We start from the raw sequence: 23532 nt of genomic DNA, 5'->3' as shown, positions 1-23532 counted from the left end.
GAAATGTCACTTTTATTCAAGATAAAAATGGATTTAGGAAAGATGTGACTAAGAAAAATATTGATTACTTTTTCTTGTTCGATTTATTGCCTAACGAAAAGTATGAATCATCTAACATTGATAAAGTTTGTGTGAATGATGTTGATGATGATTGCATTTATTAATGATCCTAGCAATGATAATGATGATGATTGCATTACTAATAACCCTAGTAATGATATCTTTCTAAAAATGAAGACAAGGTTAACAAAGCCAATGATATTCAAGGGTTAAAGGTCTATTCTCGCCGTAACAACGAGGAACATCCATGTGCACTTGATAAGTTTATGCAAAACCAACATAAATGAGACCAACCTTAGGAGATCAAATCATATATTTAGGGCCTCTAGTAGATTTTGTTAGAACTTGAGTTCTCACCCGTGCTGATCTGCAATGAGGAAAAAATAAGAAGAAAAGGTAGCAGAAGAAGAAGACGCTGAAGTAGAGGAAGGGGATGCCGAGAGGTTTTGGGTTGCACAAGTTCACGCTTTCATCAATCGTGCGTGACCTGATGATACTTCATATTTATGTATTAGGTTACAAAGTAGTTTGATTATGGACATATCTGTCCTACAACAAAATATAAAATTACACACGTGTCCTAGTAAACACGTCAATCACGCAAATCTCAGTTCGGGTCTGGATCAGACCCAAACTAAATTTACGACACTTAATAGCCTCCCTCAAGTTGTGCATGGTCTTGTACCATGGACAACTTGTTCTTCAAGAACCAGAATCTGCTTTTCGTCAAACCCTTTGTAAATAAATCTGCCACCTGGTCTTCCGTAGGGATGAAATGAGGCTCAATCTCTTTGTCTTCAACCTTCTGTCGAATGAAGTGCTGATCTATCTCAATATGTTTTGTCTTACTATGAAAAATAGGATTAAAAGATATTTTGATGGCACTTTGATTATCATACAATAAGAGAGATTTTGAGATCCATTCCTCCAATTCATTCAACAAATGCCTTGTCCAAGTAGCTTCAGCAGTTGCAACAACCATTGATCGGTATTCAGCTTCAATATTTGATCTAACTATTGCTTTTTGTTTGCTACTGCTCCAAGATACTAAATTTTCCCCAAGAAAGATGCAATACCCGGAAACCGACCTCCTTTCATCAGGATCTCTTGCCCAGTCCGCATCACTGTAGACCGTGACATCATGCATGCCTCCTCTTTTCCAACTTTTCTTATATACCAACCCATCTCCAGTGGTACCTTTTAAATACCTCAACACTTGCTTGACTGCATCCATGTGTCCTGATCGCGGCTCATGCATGAACTGCGATACTTGATTGACAAAATAAACAATGTCAGGACGAGTAAAGGTAAGATATTGAAGCATACCAACTACACTTCGATATCTTGTAGGATCTGGGTACAAATCTCCATCCTGTGAACTAAGCTTTTGATGTAAGACACTCGGTGTAGACAAAGGTTTGCAATCTTGCATACCAAATTTCTTCAACAAATCTAGTGTGTATTTATGTTGTGTCAGTGTCAGACAACCATCGTTCCTATCTACCTCGACTCCAAGGAAATAACGCAAATCTCCTAAGTCTTTCATCTTAAACCTTTGACTTAAGAGTCTCTTTATTTCTTCAATGTGGCTCATCGAGTTCCCTGTGACAATAATATCATCAACATATATCAACAACAAGGTGGTGATGCCTTTACCCATGCATATAAACAATGAGTGATCCAAGAGAGATCGACATAACCCATGTTTTTGCATTTCTAAGGAGAAACTTTCAAACCACGAGCGTGTGGCCTGCTTCAAACCATATATGGCTCTTTTTAGTCTCCATACATGTGTGCTTGGGTATCCCTCAACATATCCTGGAGGTTGTTCCATGTAAACTTCTTCCTTCAAGTCTCCATGAAGAAATGCATTTTTTTGACATCTAACTGACTCAATGTCCATTCATGTTTGATAGCTAAAGACAATATAATTATTATTGTCTCCATTTTAACCACGGGACTAAAGGTTTCATCATAATCCTGGCCATATTCCTATGTAAACTCCTTTGCAACAAGTCTTGCTTTGTATCGTTCTATGGTGCCATCGAGTTTGTATTTAATTTTATAAACCCATTTGGAATCAACAATATTTTTGTTAGGAGGTCTGAAAATAATTTTCCACGTCTGACATTCATGAAGTGCTTCCACTTCTTCATTCATGGCCTCAATCCATTTGTTTGATTTCACGGCTTGATGAAACCCCATGGGTTCATCATGCTTATCAACCTGAGATAAAAATAGTTGAAGATCCATAGAAAAATTATTGTAGCTGACCCACCAGTCAATAGGATGTCTGATTCTATTTGAACTCCTCAAGTTTCTAACAGGCACATGAGTATTTGGTTCAACGTGAGAAACAGGAGCGCCTTTTTCTTTTCACACATACACATACCCTTTAAATTTATCAATCTGATGAGATTGTGGGTCTGTCCCTTCTTCATCATATGAAGCTCCACCGACCTGATCACCAGATTGAGGTAAGCATGCTTGGCCTGAGTCAATGTCATCTTGGTCAGCCGACTCTGTTTCCTAAGTACACTGAGGTGAGCAATCACCATAAACACTTGAAAATAATTTTGCATTCATCCATGGATGATAAACTTCTTCTCTTGGGAATTCTTTGACAGGTATTAAATGATGCATTTTCAAAATTATTCTCATCAAACAAAACATTCCTAGAGATTTTAACACGTTTAGTCATAGGATCATAACACTGATACCCTTTGTAATCATCGGCATATCCCACAAATCTACACTTGGAAGCCTTTGGTTGGAATTTATTCCTGAGAGAATCATCAATATGAACATAGCAAGTGCATCCAAATACACGCAGAGCATCATAATCAGGCTAAATGTCGAAAAGAGAAAAATATGGTAAACTATTTTGTAAAACTGTCATGGGCAGACGATTTATAATATAGACTGCTGAATGGAATGCTTCTGTCCACAAACTAATGGGAAGATTGCTATCATGCATCATGTTCATAGCCATTTCAACAATATGCCTATATTTTCTCTCAGTAATCCCATTTTGTTGTGGCATATGTGGACAAGACACTCTACGCTTTATTCCATTACTTTGGAGAAAATCAATAAAATCCTTTGATGTATACTCACGACCTCCATCACAGTGAAAATGCAGAATATTAGTAGAGAAATGATTTTGAACAAAGGCACGAAAGTTACGAAATATGTGAAAAGTTTCATACTTATGCTTCATAAAGAATATCTAAGTATAACGAGAATAACTGTCAATAAAGATGAGATGATATCTGTTGCCAGAAGAAGAACAAACGGGCGCATGACCCCAAACATCAGAATAAACAATTTTAAAAGGTCTTGAAGCTCTTTTATTTATAGAATCAAAAGGAAGAACATGACTTTTACGCATTTGACAACTGGAGTACTTTTTATTATTTCTCTCAAGAGTTAAACTTGATTTAGGAATTAATTTACTTGATACAAGTTTCTCAAGAAAAGAATAACTGCAGTGACCAAGACGATCATGCCAAAGACTTGGCTTATTACATTTAGAAAGGCTAAAAATAGACTCAGGACCTGACACAGATAATTCAGACTGAAAAGACTTAGACTTCAATAAGAGCTTCAAGACGAAACTTGTATGCGCAAATGGATCTTCCTTGAAGATGTACATATTTCTTTTTCGCTTCCCTTCAGCGAATGTCTCTCTCGTTTGAAGATCCTTGACATACACAAAAGAGGGAGTGAATTCAACATAAGAATGCATATCATCAACAAGTTTGGACACATAAATAATTTTCTTTTTTATGTTAGGAGCATGAATGACATTTGACAAATTGAGAGAAGATTTTGACAAAGGAATGATTGCATCACCAATGTGAGAAATACGATGGTGAGATCCATCTCCAATAACAATATTATTTTTACCAAAATAAGGAACTGAGCTCGAGAGCTTACCAACATTCTCCGTAACATGGGTCGCTGCTCCTGAATCAACATACCATAATCCTTGATCATTCTGCTTCAAATGCAACCCAGACAATGTTGCCAGCAAAAGTTGTTTCACCTCCTCATCAGTTTTGGTAACATTATCTTCCTTTTTGCTTTCAATGTTTTGCAACTTTTCTTTATTTTGAGGATTAAACCAGCAATTTGCCTTAATATGTCCCTTTTATTGCACAGGTAACATGTCGGGACAACTCTTTGATTTTGGTTCTTCGCATTGGAGTTGAACCGTATATTGGGTGTAGGAAGCAAACCTGGACCTGCAAATCTATCACGACCTCTTCCTCCTCTGAAGCTATTTCCTCCACGACCACGATCGAAGGAGAACCCAGTAGCTAAAACATCTTGGGAATCAGATTGAGCACCAGAATCTTCAACAATGCCTTTCAACGCCATTTTGTATTGAAGAAGTTTTGCCTGGAGGTCCTCAAACGTGGGAAGCATGGGCTAGCACAACAATGATGTCACCAATACATGATAATCTGGGCTCAAACCATTCAATGTCTATTGTACTTTATCCTTGTCCGGCACTTCACATCCAATAATGGTAAGTTGGTCTGTAATGGTCTTCACCTTATTCAAATAATCCATAATAGATAGGTTGCCTTTCTTGAGAAGCTGAAATTCACGCTTGAGAAACAAAACTCTGGCTTCAGATATCTGAGAGTATGTTTGTGTCAACCTGTTCCACAATTCCATCGCTATGCAGTCGTCGAGAATAACAACTAGTACTTCCTGAGACAAGGTAGATGTGATATAGGCAATTAATGCCTGATCTTTTCTCATCCAAGAGACATAATCCGAGTTTCGAACAAGCTTAGTAGATGCAACCCCTTGCACGTCTGTTTCCTCCTTTGCGATGAACTCTAGTGGGGCTGGAATTGATCCATCCAAATGACCAAAGTGATCTTGGCTCCTGATAAAAGGAACTATCTGTCTCTTCCAGGTCAGGAAATTGGAATTATTTAATTTCTCAGAGACAAGTTGATTAAGGAAGTTTGATGACAAACCGGACTGGGTTGAAGAAGGATCCATGATTATGAGATACGTGAATATAAAGTGGAAAATACTCTAAGAAAGGAGCAATTGAATGGCTAATCATACTTTGAAATAATGTGTCTGTTTAAAATCAATCTAAAAGTGAACTGGTTATAACAGATTTCGGTTCTGCTGTCTTTTTTTTTTGAACAGATATCAGATCACTTGAATACTCAAATAATCAATTCAATATTCATGAATCAAGTCACCTGAACATGTCGTGTTCGATTAGCGTTAATAGGCAAAAGAAAAATTGTTATACCAAGATCACGATAAATGGTGTTTTCAGATTGATCAAGGATCAGTTTTGGGATAAGAGAACAAGAAAACAGATTCTAGAATGAAAAATCAAAGTTTTTCTTGGAATATGGTAATGATTCAAGAAGGTGGGTCACGATTCAAGAAAATGCCTCAAGATGAAAATACGATAGATTTTAGAAGCCCGTGAACAGACCTTTAAGAAAAAGACGTGTTTTAGTCTTTCAAATGAAAACACGAAAACTCTTTCAAGAAGACGTGGTGGCAAGAAGAAGAAATCATATTTTTTTTTGGAAGAAAATACGATAACACAGAAAAAGAAACATTGAGGGAAGGATATTTTCCTGACTGAAATCAAATATTCTCTATGGTCATACCTTTTTGGAAGCAATACCGAGCCCTAGATCCAACCTTGCTTTGATACCATATTAGAACTTGAGTCCTCACCAGTGCTGATCTGCAACGAGGAAAAAATAAGAAGAAAAGGTAGCAGAAGAAGAAGACACTGAAGTAGAGGAAGGGGGTGCCGAGAGGTTTTGGGCTGCACAGGTTCACTCTTTCATCAATCGTGCGTGACCTGATGATACTTCATATTTATGTATTAGGTTACAAAGTAGTTTGATTATGAACATATCTGTCCTACAACAAAATATAAAATTACATTCGTGTCCCAGTAAACACGTCAATCACGCAAATCTCAGTTCGGGTCTGGATCAAACCCAAACTAAATTTACGACACTTAATAGATTTGTGTCATATAAGTCTTTTTCCCCAAAATATAGAGCTTGTCTATTAGCTACTCATGTTTTTTATTAACCTTCTACATATATAGAAGCCAAAGACCATTCCCATTAGGTAGAAGCAATGAAAGTTTAGTTGGATGCCTTCTATTAGAGCTAAAACTTAGGAAACTGTGAGTGTTCTCTTAAAAAAGAAAACCATAGGATATATGTGGATATTTAAAGTTAAAACAAAGAGTAATGAAACTTTAGAAAGGTATTATGTTAGACTTGAAGTCAAAAGGTATGCTTATGAACATGGGAATGACTATGAATAAACTTTTGCACCCGTAACTAGAATGACCAGTTTAAGACACTCACAATTGTAGCTTCTATTAAAAAATGGTCGGTTTATCAATTAGATGTCAAAAATGCATTTCTTAATGAAGATTTTAGTGAAGAAGTGTACATAGACCCTCCACTCAGACTTGATGTTGAGGAAGGTAAAGCTCTTCAACGTAAGAAAGCTTTGTATGATCATAAACAAGTTCCTAAGGCCTGGTATGACCTTTTTAGAGAAGGCATGATCGGTTTTGGTTTTATAACTTGTTATTACTGACACCAAGGTTGTAAGTATCATATTGTTACCCATATCGGTCGGGCCCAAAATAAGATACATATCGTATCATAAAAAATCATAATGCTTTAATAATTTTTGTTCAAAAACTCTAAAAACCATGAAAAGTCAGAAAAAATTCTAAAAAAATCATAACACATGAAACAATGATGGATTGCACAAAATACAACCATAAAATCATATATAAAACATTTATGTCTCTATGACCTGCAGAAGACATCATCAAACATCAACTATCTCACAAGAACAATACAAGATATTAAATATCTTGTAATTAAGAACATGCCACAAGACTCTTACTTTCATATTACATAAACAAAAACAAAATAACCAAGTTTATGAACACTTAAATGTTAAATAACCAAGTTTTTTTAAAATATAACTTCAATCATCATCACCATTGTCATCATCATCTTCTTCTTCTTCTCTTCCTCCTCCTTCGACATCCATATCGTCTTTAATATATGTGGGCTCTTCATCATCTACCTCTTGTGCTCCTACTACGTTGATCCACTGAATGTCATTCAAAATGCTTGCTTCTTCTTCAACCCATGCATCTAATGCATCAAAATTTTTCAAATTGATGGGATGAAATTACTCTTTGTGCCTCATTGAAAATAACTTTTTCTATTTACCTAAAAAAATATTAAAAAATTTAAATTAGTTAAGTTTTGTATGATATAATTTTTTTAAACAAACACATGAAAATGACAAATAAACTTTATAATTTTATATACCTCTACCTCAGTCGGAAGTTGTAGCGAATATAGAGTCATAGACAAGGTCATTGAGCATTTTGTACTCCAATCAATTTATTTTTTTTGTATGGATTTGCTCAAAGACAGTCCAGCTTCTCTCACTTCCACTTGCACTACACGTTTGGCCAAGAATGTGAATGATAAAAGCCCTCAATTTTTGAACATCACTTCCGAACCTAGTCCACCATATGTTTGGAAAAAAACAAGAAAATGAGAAATCAATAAGACAATAACAAATACAATCATACAAAACATCACAACTAAATAACAATATAAAATTAAAATTGAAATAGACAAAAATAAATTACCTCGACACATCGTAGCACGGTTTCGCACTATTGCAAGTCTCCCAATATCATACGATACATTATCATAAATTTTTATTTCTTTATGAATTTGATCAGTGAGTGATTGTTGACATTGCTATTTCACGACATCTGGCAAAGTCCTTGACATGCATGCCGCAACATTGAGATGTGTCTTGGCTAAATGATACTTTAACCGAGAGCACCCAAAAAAATATTATGGCAATAGTTGCACTCAATTTTCAATTGGTTTCCACTCATTACTTGAGTGCCCCATTGCCATATCAGATAATTTGATGCCATCTTCTCCCAAAAAAATTCAATAAGAAGCAAAAAATAGGGATCTTCTCCCTTGCACACTGATCGACCCCCAAATCGCTCTAACCACTCCCAGGGTGCATGGATACCCCTCTAATGGCCTTTAAACAATTAAAACCCAAAAAATAAAAGACAAGTTTCAGCCCTTTTTAAAGTGCGTAAGAGGTGTATCATACGATATACTCTGTATTATATTATACAACACGATACATGGCTGCATCGTATGATACACACGATAAAGATATGTTACACACTCGTATTTGCATAGCGATGCGAGTGTGTATCGTATCATTTTTGTCCATAGTAACGATACGTATCGTACTATATTGTATAATACAGTATAATACTTACATAATTGACTAACATTTCTCTTTGTCAAGAATACATGAACCAACGTCATTATTTTACTTTTATGGGCACGTTTGAAAGTAAGAAAAACTCTCATAGGAAAAACAAATCTTGCCTACGAGAAGTTTTGATATGATCATTTTTCTAAATGAAAAATTTTTACTTGTTTGGGTAGCATGAGAAAAATAAAATGGAAAATCTTAAAAAAAAAATGAGGTGGTGATGGATGGTGAAAAATCATGGGGAGGGCATAGTTTTTTGAGAGGTGGGTGGTGGTGGTGAAGCTTCTTCGGCATAGTTTTTTGAGAGGTGGGTGGTGGTGGTGGTGGTGATGATGATGGATGGTGAAAAATCGTGGGAAGGGCGGTTTTCCAGGAGGTGGGTGATGGTGGTAAGATGGATGGTGGTGGTAGTGGTGGTAAGAGGGATGGTGGTGGTGAAGATAGATGGTGGGTAGTGATGGTAGTGAGATGGAAAGAGCCCACAAAATTTTACTAGAAACATTCCTCCATCCCCTTAGAGGAATGTTTCCTATCAAAAAGTGTACTTTTTAGAAAAACTTCTCTTAGAGGGAAATTTTCTCTCGTTTGGAAGGGTCGGAAAAGCCGTACGGATTTTTCATTTTGTATCACTTTTTATACATCTTTCTCACTTCCAAACATACCCTATATATAGATGATATGATTATTACTGGTAGTGATAGAAAAGGAGTTGAGTTTATTTAAAATGTTTTTAAATTTTTTTTGATATGTCAGACCTTGGTTTTCTAAGATATTTTTTAGGTATTGGGGTTGCCTACTCTCTTCGAGGGCATGTTTTGTCTCAAATGAAATTTTAGGAAGCGGGAAGTGAGACACTTCTAAAATTTTAGGAAACAGGAAACACGAGACGACTTAAAAGCGAACCTGGAATCATCTTAGAAGCGAGAAGCGAAACAAACTGGAAGCAACCTATGAATTGAACTAGAAGTGAACTAGGATTCAAAGGGGAAACGAAGAATGAAGCGACCTAGGATTCGTATGGGAAGCAAATAAGAATCAAAAGGGAAGTGAAAATATAATTATATTTTGTCTAATTTATCAAAATATAAGATTTATGTTTATCATTGACAAAATAAATATGAGTAGATAACATTAAAGCTGATCTATTAATCTCAACATTGAATCATATATGCAAGTGCAACCATTTAACAAATGCTTCTTGTTGCAAACATTTAATAAATAATACATCAAGAAAAATTCATAATTCATATTCCTGCTGCAACCATTTAACAAATGCATCTTGATGCAAGCATTTAATAAGTAATACATAAAAAAACTAATAAATTTGATTAAGAAGCGTACCTTTTTCAAAAAATGAATCAAATGACTTGTTATTTGGGGTTGTGATCTCTGTAAGATAGAAAAATCAAAAAACTAAAAGATTAGATGGAGATATTGTTAAATTTTTAAATGTACAAAACAATTATGTATTTCAGGCTGTAAGCACTAAAAAATAGAATTTAATTTCATGCATTTCAAAGTTTAAAGTATAAACTTTAAACTTTAAAATTAACATAATTCACTACTTCACTTCAATATTAAAACTTTAAATCACCAAAATTAAACCAACAAAATATTACAACTACATGACAAAAAGTCACCGCCAAACGGTCAAAGCAACATAAGAGTTTCCAAAGTTCAACACTCCAACTACATAATCAAAATAAATAAACAAGATTCAAGAGTTCATTTCATAGTCAATCATCAATAATTTGTTATCTTTCTCTTTCCCTTCAGGTCAACAATAAATTTGGAGGAACTTTCTCCAGCCTCTTCACGTCCTTCCACTTTATTTCTTATAATGAATATGTTAAAAACTTAAAATATTCAAAAATCTTAATTTAAATTATAAACACAAGATACATAATGAATACCTTGCCTAAGTTTGTTGCTAAAGAAATGATCAATCCGACCCTGGGGAACTAGCGGTCTCTCTTGTATATTACTAGTCCTACCCCTAGATCTATTTGATTGATCTGAATCCTCTTCAACCTCATTTCTAAGTGTGATTGTCGGAGGCAATAGAGCTCTTGATTGTGCATCTTTGGTTTTCGAAATAGTGCTTGGTTGTTGTGCACTATCATCTAAGTTTATCCAATGCATGTCCTCTAATCTCAACGTATTTTCTTCTACAATAGGAAGTTCTATATTGATATCCCATTTTCGACTAGGTCTTTCTTTATAGCGATTATTGTACCTTTTTATGACAAGAATATAAAGTATGAATGCTAACAAATAATCAATGATACATAAATATTTTATAAGATATTAAAATAAAAGTACAAAAAACTTTAATTATACCTATTAATCAAGCAAAGATTCAAATGGATATACACCAAGGTATCAACATGATAGTGCTCCACACTCTTTCGACAAAAGATATGCTAATAGGTTGAAATAAAACCTTAATGGCTAATGCTCTCCACTCGGGCTTATCACCGCCATAAAAAGGCCACCAATTAAGGATTGACATTGTAGAAATTAATGCATCCATTCTTGCTACATTTCGGCTAAATCTTCCACTTCTCGATGCAAAAGCCACAAGTTGTGACCTGTAAAGTGAAGAGACTTCTTCATTTCCACTAGATATGATATCAAGCGCGAGCATTGCACCATCTAAAGTATCATTGTCTTTTTTTGCAAAAAAGAAAAAGATTGTTATGCTATAACAAGAAAATGCAAATAAAAGAATAAAATAATTAAATCATTAAAGTTTAAACTTTATCAAATAAATCGAATAAAATCTTTACCAGGAAAAACTCATTTGTCTCCTCCTGATGTTGGGATCTTGAGATTCTCTGACTCATAATATTTTGGAGTAAGCATGTGGGCTAGACTGTGGAGGGGTATATTCATTTTATCCCATCTATTTGAGACAACCCTATGAATTTTTTCATACAAATCTAGTTGTCCTTTTAGATTGTCTTTGATCCCTTCAAACATATTATACATGCCTTCATACACTTTACCAATTATAGGGCCTTCTTGATCACATAATTTGATTATCTTATAGATGACTTTTGTGATCAATAATGCTCAATGAACAAAATTCTAATATTTTTCATCAAGAACAATATTTTATGTCATAATAGCCTTTCTTTTCATAGTCTCATCAGTGCATTATTACTTCCACTCACTCCATCTATTTTATATGAGAGTAAGCCTCAAGCTCTTCCTTACATCAAGCAAGCACTTTGGAGTAATGTGAAGTAAGTCTTCTCTTTGCGATATTTATTAGCTCCAATTTTTTATTGCTTCTAAAGATTGCTAATGTTTTTAAATGATTTGTGATATACTTCACAATTTCTTTACTTTTTAAATGTCTCTCCCAACAAATGATACTCACATGTCAAATATTTAAAGATCAAATTGAGGGTGTGCACAACACAAGGTGACTAGAAAATATACTTGTATGTTTGCCTCAATTCTTCACCAGCTAACTTGTAATTTGCATTGTTTGTAATCACTTTCACCCTATGTTACATGGGTGCGAAACAATTTCAAAAATTTTGGACACGGGGACACGGCTATGTATATATATTTTTAAATATATATATATATATATATATATATATAACAATAATAACAAATTGAGGCAGGGGGCGAAGCCCCCTACTGAAAAACAGATCTGAGGCAGGGGCCTCCGCCCCCTGCTGAAAAACTGTGACTGAGGCAGGGGGGCCTTTGCCCCCTGCCAGAAAATCGAACTGAGGCAGGGGGCGGAGGTCCCTGCCAGAAAACCAAATGGAGGTAGGGGGCTCTGCCCCCTGCCGAAAAAACAAATTGAGGTAGGGGGGCGGAGCCCCCTACCAAAAAACAGTTCCGAGGCAGGGGGCTCCACAGCTCCCTGCCGAAAAACATGAACGAGGTAGGGGGCTCCGCCCCTAGCCGGAGGAAGAGGAAGAAGAAGAACGGAAGAGGGATATACTTGAGAGGACCGGTGGCTGGGGTCGCCGGTGTGGTTGGGGTCGCCGGTGTGGTTGGGGTCGCCGGTGGCTACGGTCATCGGGGTTTGGGTCGCCGACGAGCCTGAAGGGGACAAGGAGCGAGGGATGGGTGGGGGAGAGGGAGCGATCGGCGGGGAGGGGTCTGCCGTTTGCCCCTGCGTAGCCTCTTAAGGGTCGAGCCCCGACCCGATACCGTCTTGAATCTGGGTCGTGGACCCAACCCGAGTCCAAATTAATTTTAATAAATGGACAAAAATAGACTCGATCAAAGTTGATCAAGTCTAAAATGTGGACGAACTCGGCCCTGGTGCGTTGACCGTGTCCGACACTTACTTGATCGTGTCTGCCTCGTGTCCGAAGCCACACCCGTTTTGGGGCGTGTCGACGCGGGTGCATCGACCTTTTAGCCAAGTCCGTGTGACTTAGCTTGCACCACATTAGAATACCTCACTATTTTAAATCCAGCCTTAAAAAACTCGGCAATATTTATAGCTGATTATTACACATCAGAAAAGTCAATCGCATATAATAACATTGACCCAAAATAAATTGATGCAAGTATATTTATTAGGTGCTTGTTTTTTATATTTGTCCAACTATCTGAGACAATAGAAACTCCAAAACTCAAACTTTTTTCGAAATTCACTCAACTCTTTGTAAACACACTCATTGTCAAGCAATGTTGTTCGGGCTTTTTCATACGATTGGGGCTTATATCCAAACACTTTACTAAGTGTCGATATCATTCTTCCTAATATGGTGATCAAAGTACATTGAAAGGTATGCCATTTGTACATAAAAACCTAATAACTTTATGATCTATATCGTCTCTTTCTACCTTTTTAAAGGTATCACGAATATCAATAGTGCTTCCACTAGAGGCAAAAGAAGACGTAGGAAGAGTCATAAGCTTCGGTTTATCCGTTCTTGATCTTTTCAACTGAAATGTGCCTGATGAAGCTTCCACTCGTTAAACTTGCCTCTTAATTTTTCTTGCCAACTCTTTACTTTTTGCAACAACAATACAAAAGACAATCCCAACACTGTTTACCTTCGGAGCTCCCATGAAATGTGCAAAAACTTGAGTATATGACCCATGATAAATAGTTTTGCAGTGCCTGCACATAAACACGAGTTTCACCTTGCTTGCCTTGCCTATTCTTTTGTCTCCATACATGGCACTATAATATTATTATTTTATGCATGCTAGGTGGTTCGGGGTCATCTTCATAGTACCTATCTATGTCATATTCTTCTTCATCTTCCTCATCAAAACAATCTTCATTCGCTTCTTCAAACTCAGATGGACAATCAGACTCCTTATCATTTTTGTCATTCCCAACACCACTAGCAGATTCATGCTCTAAATTGCAAGAGAATCGTCCTCATCACCATAACTGTCGAACTCGTCGTTTGTGAAAGTCATTAGTGAAGCAAAAAATAAGCAAAGATACCTGCATCACAAAAGTACATGCATCACTCCAAAGTTCTAACATGAGCACAATAAGATGGTAAATGCCTTTGTGTGCATCGAACATCGCAATTCCACACAAACAAAAAACCAACACAATCAAAGTAGCAAACTATATAAGATAACTAGTGATGAAATCCAAATGATGGTGAACGGTTCATTTGAACAAATTAAAAGCAAACAATGACCACACACACAAAGCAAACCACAAATCTATAAAGTATAAACTAATATCTATGCGTTTGTGTGAAGAAGCAACCACAAATCTATAAACTAATCACATTTACAAATTGCAACTATAAAGAGTTCTAACTTCGAAGCAATTTTCTTAATTAAAAAATTTCTGGTTGGATCATAGGCTTTAACATATATGCATTAATGATTCAATTTCTAGTTTACATTGTATTCATGGAATGTTAGTGACATAAACAAATAATTTTTTAATTTCCCTACTTCTACAAGTAAAAAGCCAAAAATACACTCCCACTGACCTCACACCAATTGACACCTTTAACACATGTATCTCCAACATACTGAAAATATCTGGACAAATTAAAAAATAAATATTATCATGATATTTCCTCAAGAACATATTTTCATTAATTATAAATTTCAACATTACAAATTTGTACTCAACAAATCCTTGAATCCCAAGAAAAACTGCACTAAATTTTTCCCAAGGAAAAAACTTCAGATATTATTGCAGCTATGATACACGTCAACAAATTACATGGCAAAAAAAAAGACTCAATGGGGTCCAATACCATAATCCTAACAGCAAGCAAGGTGCATGAATGTTTGAGTGTGTCAAATATGTTTGATCCCAAGCAAAATTAATCAAGACTCAAGACTATAACATATATGTACACAATACACATGTTGGCAACTGAATATTTAGCACATTTTTTTTCTCAAAAATTGTATAACACAAAGAAGCCAATCTACAACAAATTTGCTGAATAACACAAAAATTGGATTACACAAAAGAAGCCAATCACAAAAATTGGATAACATATTTTTTCGCAACTGAATATTCAACATAACATTTTACAGAGAGAGAGAGAGACGGGAGGGAGAGAGAGAGAGAGAGAGAGAGAGAGAGAGAGAGAGAGAGAGAGAGAGAGAGAGAGAGAGAGAGACACAAAGGAGTGAGAGATAGAGAGAGCGACAGTGAGAGATAGAGACAAAGGGAGAGAGGGTGAGAGTGAGAGAGAGTGAGAGTGAGAGACAGAGAGAGAGCATACCTGAAGACACCCATGGTCACTAGAGATCGCCGAAAGTGCCGAAAGTCACCTAAAGTCACCTAAAGTCAATGGAGAGAGAGAGAGAGAGTCGAAACCCTATTCAACTCTCTTTTATAATGTTATAATGACCATTATACCGTTTTAAAAAGGGAATTTCTTTTATTTTTTTGATAAAAAAAGTTTTAAGGGCTAAAACTGTCCATTACTGGGAAGCTCGCTTCCCTAATATCAGGAAGCTCACTTCCCACTTAAAAATGATGCTTCCCCTAACGTTTTAGAAACACCATGTTTCTTAACGTGTTTTGGGAAGCACGTTTCCCCATGCCTATGGGCGCCTCCAGTAACCCTGGTGAAGATCCATGAGGCCACAATATGGAATATGAAGTCACAGAAAAGGGAGTTAAGTTTGTGAATTCTTGTGGCAAGATGCCCTATACCACGATGACATGGATAAATAGGTCTAAGTGTCCATGTAACATAAGTTGCCATTGGTGGTGTCGTGCATAGAATGCAAGCCTCTATGATTAGCATAGAATAGTTGTGTGCATCCACTCCTGGCATTTGATTTTTGTCAGCTTCTCCATTGCTGTTGTCTGTGTTGATGAACATGACACTCTTTTTCTTTTTTCTTTTTTCTCTTTTGAAGAAGAAATAAATTAATAAAACAGAAATAATATTATGAAACCGAAAAAGATAATGATGTGTCGTTCGTCACCAAAGAAGACACTGAATAATCATAGCAGGCTTGGAGGCCCCATGCCCCCCAGTCTTGACCCAGCCATTATCTTTTACCCACTGCAAAGAGAACTTCACATCTTCTAGTGTATGGCAGTTGATCACTTGCATAAATTTAAAAGATCCTTCTATACTTCTCTTCCCAAGTGTACCATCAAGGTGAAGATGACCCACCATTTCCAAATGAAAAACCATTTCTTTTGTCTTTTGATGCCCAAGGTCGATCGTTATTGTTCTAAAGCACAAAATATCCATCAGATCCTTGTCCTAGCCCCATCATGCCAAGGATATAGCTGAAGCACCAAAATAAATGTGTGTTTGAACTTCTCAATGACATTGGACACAAACATTTGGTAGCTGAAACCTCCGATGCACAATATTCTCTATCGTGGGGACTGCATTAAGAGATAATGAGCATTAAAAAGTTGCCGTTCTCAGATCTGGTCCATGACCCCACAATGCACCACCTAGAAGGACTGCAGTAGGGGTGGCAATCGGGTCGGGTCGGCAGGTTGGCTGGTCAGCATACCTCAACACGAACCCGACCCGTTTATTAAACGGGTTGGCTGTGGCAAACACGAACCCGACCCATTTATTAAACGGGTAACCCGACACGACACGGTTAACCCGTTTAATAAACGGGTCGGGTCAGGTAAACGGGTTGGCGGGTTAGCGGGCGGGTTGGCGGGTCGGGTTCGGGTAAGCGGGTTGGTAGGCGAGTTGGCGGGTTGGGTTCGAGTAAACAGGTTGGCGGGCGGGTCGGGGTCGGATAAACGGGTTGGCGGGCGGGTTCGGGTAAATGGGTTGACCCGCCCGCCTAACCTGTTTATTAAACGGGTCAGCCAAGTTGGCATACCCCTAACACGAACCCGACCCGTTTAATAAACGGGTTAGGCGGGTCAGCCCGTTTACGACACGAACCCGTTTAAGCCAAACCCGAACCCGAACCCGGCTAAGAAGCGGGTTGGCGGGTCGTGTCAGATTTTGCCACCCCTAGACTGCAGCACCAACATGGTTTAAACTGAGAAACTGGTGCCATCTTTGATGTTATACCATTCTCTTCATCTTCTTTGGACTGAAAACTTGGGTAGATATAGCATTAGTGAAGTGCATTCTGCATGTTTGGTCTGTTGGTTGTCAGCTTGAAATCCCAAATAATGTCCCACAACTGGAATTTCGGGGGGGGGGGGTTGTTCTCTTCTATTGTGCTGTCTTCTGTTGAGCAAGAACCATTGAGAGAGAGAGAGAGAGAGAGAGAGAGAGAGAGAGAGAGAGAGAGAGAGAGAGAGAGAGAGAACCATTTGGGGATTTTAAGAATGTTCTAGCCAGTGTTATCAAAAACGTGCTTTGAGGTGCAAAAGGCGCGACCCTCTGTGCCTCAAGGCACAATTTTTTTTTATTTTTTTACAACAGGATTTCTGAGACATAATCAATAAGATTTTTGTAGGTTAATCTCATATATTTTCCAGTTATTTCAGTTATGTAATCAGTTTCTTAGTATATTACTATATTTTAACTTTTGTTGGTTAATCTCGTATGTTTTTCAGTTATTTCAGTCATGTAATTAGTTTCTTAATATATTTGAACTTTTGTTGGTTAATCTCATTTATTTTTCAGTTATGTAATCAGTTTTTTAGTTACTTTTATATGTTAATCTCATATTTTATAGAATAATCTCATATATTTTAACTTTTATAGGTTAATCTCATATATTTTTCAGTTATTTCAGTTATGTAATCAGTTTATTAGTATATTTTAACTTTTGTTGGTTAATCTCATATATTTTCCAGTTATGTAATAAGTTTTTAGTTACTTTTATATGTTAATCTCATATTTTTTAGAATAATCTCATATATTTTAACTTTTGTAGGTTAATCTCATATATTTTCCACTTATTTCAGTTATATAATCAGTTTCTTAGTATATTTTAACTTTTGTTGGTTAATCTCATATATTTTCCAGTTATGTAATCAGTTTTTTAGTTACTTTTATATGTTAATCTCATATTTTTTAGAATGATCTCATATATTTTAACTTTTGTTGGTTAATCTCACATATTTTCCAGTTATGTAATCGGTTTCTTAGTATATTTTATCTTTTGTTGGTTAATCTCATATATTTTCCAGTTATGTAATCATTTTTTTAGTTACTTTTATATGTTAATCTCATATTTTTTAGAATAATCTCATATATTTTAACTTTTGTAGGTTAATCTCATATATTTTCCAGTTATTTCAGTTATGTAATCAGTTTCTTAGTATATTTTAACTTTTTTTGGTTAATCTCATATATTTTCCAGTTATACAACAACAAACAACAACAACTACGCCTTCATCCCAAAACAATTGGGGTCGGCGATATGAACCAACAAAGAAAATCATTTTGGGTCTTCCACATGAATCCTTCTCCTCCATTCATTTCTATCCAATGCCATGTCCTCGGTGAGGTTCAAAGCATTCATATCCTTTCCTATCACCTCCATCCATGTCTTCCTAGGCCTACCCCGACCTCTTTTAACTAATATATTTTCCCATTTCTCCATCCTTCTAACTGGAGCATCATTAGGCCTTCGTCGAATATGTCCAAACCACCGTAAACGATTCTCTCTCATCTTATTTTCAATGGGTGCAATGCCTACCTTCTTACGTATCTCCTCGTTCCGAATCTTATCTTTTATTGTATTTCCACACATCCATCTCAGCATACGCATCTCAGCTACACTCATTTTTTGAATATGATGTCTCTTGGCAGCCCAACATTCCGTACCATATAGTAAAGCGGGCCTAATAGTCGTCCTATAAAACTTTCCCTTCAACCGCAATGGCATTCTACGATCCCAAATATTTTCCAGTTATATAATCAATTTTTAGTTACTTTTATATGTTAATATCATATTTTTTAGTACTTATTTGAGATTTTCTATTTCTTATTGGTTGTTATTTCATCAATAAAGCATTTCTTTATTTATTTGTATTTTTAGATATTTTTTTTAAGTTTTCAAAAAAAATTTTGAGGCTTACGCGCCTCGAGGCTTACGCCTCGCCTCTGTTTTTGGTGGAGCGCCTCGCTATGCCTCAACACTTTTCACAACACTGGTTCTAGCCTTCTAGCTGAAGATTTTGTGTCATTTATCTCCAAAAAGGATCATTAGATGCTTATACTTTTAAGTTCATTCATTTAATGCAATAAGGAATAATAAATGAGACAATTATGTGCTACCTTTTAAGAGGCCACATAGAAACATGTATTTCAATGCATTTGAACAATAGGGTGATGCTTGCTATGTTGTGCACGTGCGTCTTTAATTGTATGTACTGACCCTTTTAAAATCTTTGTGATTGCCTTCTCTTACTGAATCTACCTGATTGTTTATGCTGCGCGAATTATATGCAGATGTGTTCTTCTTGGAGTTAGTTGTGGTGCCAATATTGCAGATTTTGTAGCTAGGAAGGCTGTTGAGGGTGGCAAGCTTTTGGAGCCTGTTAAGGTTGTTGCTCAGGTTTTGATGTATCCATTCTTCATTGGTAGTGTGCCCACACATTCAGAAATTAAGTTGGCAAACTCGTACTTTTATGACAAAGCAATGTGCATACTGGCGTGGAAGTTGTTTTTGCCAGAGGATGAGTTCAGTTTGGATCATCCTGCTGCAAACCCCCTCATACCCGGTAGAGAGCCACCACTCAAGTTCATGCCTCCTACTCTCACTGTGGTTGCTGAGCATGACTGGATGAGAGATCGTGCTATTGCATATTCTGAAGAGCTCAGGAAGGTGAACATTGACGCTCCTGTTCTCGAGTACAAGGATGCAGTTCATGAATTTGCCACTTTGGATATGCTTTTGAAATCACCACAAGCACAGGCTTGTGCCGAGGACATTGCAATTTGGATCAAGAAGTACATCTCTCTAAGGGGTCATGAATTCTCATACTAAATCAGTTCATATTTTTGTTGTGTATGCTGTAAGGATCACATCTTTTTTCTTTTTCTCCTCGTTCTAAATTTTGATCAGCTATGGAGTGCATGGCAATTATGTTTGTCAATTTAGCCATCCATTCTTTTTTCCTTTGAATTCTGGCTTGTTTGTAAAATAGAATGGTTCAAGTTAATAATATAGCTAGATGCAAGCATTTATTAGTCACTTGCTGGTTGCAAGCATCTTTCCATTATTATGTGGGGCAGATACTTGCTGGTTCACAAATCTTGCTTGCATAGGTTCACCAATGGTAAAAAGTTCTTTTCTGGCAAGGCTCAAGTTGTCAAACTTTAACCTAGTAAGTATTATGATGTGGGGGGCATGATCCTCTTTTTGAGGTGCCTGTCCAAGTAATGTGACTCTTGGATTGGTTAACCAATTCAAAATAGGCGAGGAAGAGGAGACTAATAAATAAGAATATTCTTTCTTTGGTTTGTGTTGTAAAAACAGATGTTATTTGCAAAAAATATACCTGGTCCTTTTTGGTATTTCAAATTACACCCTTAAAAGCTTATAATTCTAAATGATACCTAGTTTTGTCTTCAATTATTCAAATTCATACCCTTGGTAACTATTCTCGCTTTAACCGTAGCCAATAGTTAAGAAACTCAAAATTAACCAGTTTTACCCGCATTAGATATACTTCATTTTGTCCATTTTATCCTCATTAATCTCTTTCTAAATATACATCAAATTTTGTCTTTTTTCTTAAGGATAAGATCATGAATTTGAGTGATAATAGGAAACGCTAAACTTAGTAGGTATGCTTTTGGTTAACTATAAAATTAATGATGTATGCGTTTGAAGTACCAATTTTTTTGGGTAAGAATTTGAATTATAAAAAAAAATTTAGGTACATTTTTGTAATAATAGTTGCTGATAAACGTACTTGGGAAGCCGACCCAAGTTGTTGGGATCAGTGAGACAAATATCGTGATATTTATGAAAAGATCACGATAATATCACAAGAAATTACTTGAAAGTTTTAAATAGCAATTTTATGTTTTTAACTGTTTATTGTGAAAAATCATGTGTTTTTATTATATATATATATATTTTATTTCATCATAAAAAAATATTTTTAATCTGTAATTCGTTTATTATTGCCGATATTATGCCAAAAGAACAGTTTTTTAGAAAATTTTCTGTTGCCAGTTTTTGGCAGCTGATATCTTTAAACGTGTCTCACTGTGGTTGGGATAAGACTTCATGATGCTGATGAAGTGGGAGTAACTAATATTATAATTTATATAATCAACAAGGGATTGCTTGGGTTCAAAAGGAGGCTCAACTGTGTTGGGCTTCCACAAAAGAACGATCATAAATAGCACAAATGGAAGTTGAATATAACCTCTGATTTCTCTTTCCTTGGATAACCAAATGCTCTCCATGAGAGTTGAAGCCAAGAACCCTCGCTATTTTGGTTGTATTCGGATCCAAACATACTGATTGGAAGAAATCGTGCCAATGAACAAACTAATTAGTAAGCAAAATTTGGATGGAGCATGTGTATCAGTAGGTTTAAACTGGATTTTGCTATGCTTTATTGGGCCAGTTCATCCCAAACTGTAGCAGAGGGATTGAATCCCCTTCAGTTGGATTTGGTATGATCATGCATACCCAATTAGTTAATCGGCTGGGTCTAGTTGGCTTTTTCTGTCTGGATAAAGTTGGTTGGATTCAAATTCAGTTTCAAACAATTTCCTAAATCTTAGTTTAAACATGCTCTAAGCATGGAAAATTGGACTCAAAGGGGCTCTACTGTAGGATGCAAAGGTGCTGAATGAATCAAATATAGACTTGTCGAGCCGATCTTGAACTGGCTCATTTATGACCAAATCACATTGTGTCAAAGATCAAGTAGCAGAATTTGGACTCTAAAACTTATTTCTTGCATGTCAAACACTTCAAGTATTGGGTCTGCACTATACTGTTTGAAGTTAAATGACTTGAAACATATTTATGACCATTTAACAAGCCAATATGAGCCGACAGAAGTCGAGCACCTGCCATTTATCTTTAACTTGCCGAGCCCATGTTATGAGAGAGAGAGAGAGAGAGAGAGAGAGAGAGAGAGAGAGAGAGAGAGAGAGAGACTATAAACATCAACATTAAGAAAAGGGTCAACAAACATTGAACCCGCCGGCAACGCAAAACAGGCCCCAGATAGGCCGAGAGCACAAAAACAAAACTAAGAACAAAAAGAACAAAAACCAAACGAGATCAGCCTGGTTTAGAGGAGGTCCAAAGCGACAGTAAGCGTTGAAGATCAGGGACGGTAATGTGCAAAATGGCGTACACATCCTCCAAAATACACTTCACTAATTTATTGAAAATTGTCGGAACTTGCCGAAAAATGATATTGTTGCGAGTCATCCAAACAACCCACCAGGACGAGAGAAGCCATGTTCTCCAAATAATTCGCCAGTGCTTGCAACTGTGAACTGGCTGAGGGCCCCACAAAAGGTCTACAGTGAACGACTCCTGGTGCACACTAACGACAGGCTTATTCCAGGTAACCTTAAAGAGGTTCTAAAAAATAGGGCACTCCCAGAAAATGTGAAATGCAGATTCTTCGGCCGCCTCGCATAAAACACATTTACTTGAAAGATGGAAACTGATAGATTTAAGGAAGTTGTCCGTCTGCACCTGTTCATGAAGGATTAGCCATGCCAACAATCGAGGAGTAGGTCCCTTGCTCCAGATAAGGCGCGCAGGGAATCAATCCACCCCCGAAGGAAGGAGAGAAAGGTAGCAAGCTCTTGTGCAGAAAGAGCCGTTGGGGGCGAGAGTGCGGCAAAAGAACTGGGCCTGAGAGTCATCATCGCCCTCATTAGAAAAAGTGACAGACCAACAATGGATCCATGAGCGACGCAACTGCGAAACGGTTGGCCATATCGCGCGATGGTCAACAAACAACGATTCAACCGATCCATATTTAGCAAGAAGAAAGCTTGCACATGGGGACCCCGGTTGGTGTGCAAGCCAACTTTGCTTCACGACAAGAACAATACTTCGCAACCTAGAATCTGGAATCCCCAACTCCGCCCTATTCTGAGGAAGCATTAGAGATTCTCATCCCACCAGGTTGTGCTTGTTGTTGGTACTTCGCCCTGACCAAAGGAAATTTACCAGCAACCGAGATAGCTTCTTGTTGACCCCCATAGGCATCAGGAACATAGACAAAGAATTGTGGTATAGCATTTAAAGCGTGCTTGATGAGAGTAAGTCTACCAGTGATGAAAAGATAGGATGCTTGCCAGGCCGATATTTTAGTCTGAACCTTTTGAAGAGTTGCATTTCAGGCTGCCGATGAGATACGTGAGATCTGTAGTGGCAGACCTAGGTGAGAAAAAGTTTTTTTTGAAATAGTGCATCTAAAAATCCACTGATCAATAGCCAGCATAGAAGGAGGGCATTTATCATGGACATACAACACCTATCATTGTTCATAGATAAACCTCACATCGATAGAAAAAAAAATGATAAGCTTGATTCTTAACATTTGTTGGATGAAGGCACTGCAAAAAATTATCATGTCATCGGCATAAGTAAGGATATGACTAGGAAACTTATGGATTCTGATAGAAACAATGAAATCACACTTTACGATCTTCTTAAAAAAAACCACAAAGGACTTCAAAAACAACATTAAAGAGCAAAGGAGACAGAGACATCTTGCTTTTAATACAT

At 36.8% G+C, this 23532-nt stretch overlaps 1 protein-coding gene across 1 annotated transcript in view; it reads left to right on the top strand.

Annotated features, from left to right (window-relative positions):
- The window catches only part of LOC149811781 (putative carboxylesterase 11), a 37387-nt gene extending 17383 nt beyond the window's left edge, over positions 1-20004 (top strand). Inside the window, exon 2 of the mRNA XM_089993374.1 lies at positions 19260-20004. Within this exon, the coding sequence (XP_089849500.1) occupies positions 19260-19797 (538 nt within the window). The 3' untranslated portion in view covers positions 19798-20004. The remainder of the gene's footprint in view (positions 1-19259) is intronic.
- Positions 20005-23532: the final 3528 nt, after the last annotated feature.

The sequence above is a fragment of the Nuphar pumila genome, chromosome 17 (genome assembly GCF_984573655.1).
Source record: "Nuphar pumila chromosome 17, dmNupPumi1.hap1.1, whole genome shotgun sequence".
Classification (NCBI taxonomy): domain Eukaryota; kingdom Viridiplantae; phylum Streptophyta; class Magnoliopsida; order Nymphaeales; family Nymphaeaceae; genus Nuphar; species Nuphar pumila.
This window is presented reverse-complemented; position numbering and strand designations above follow the sequence as displayed.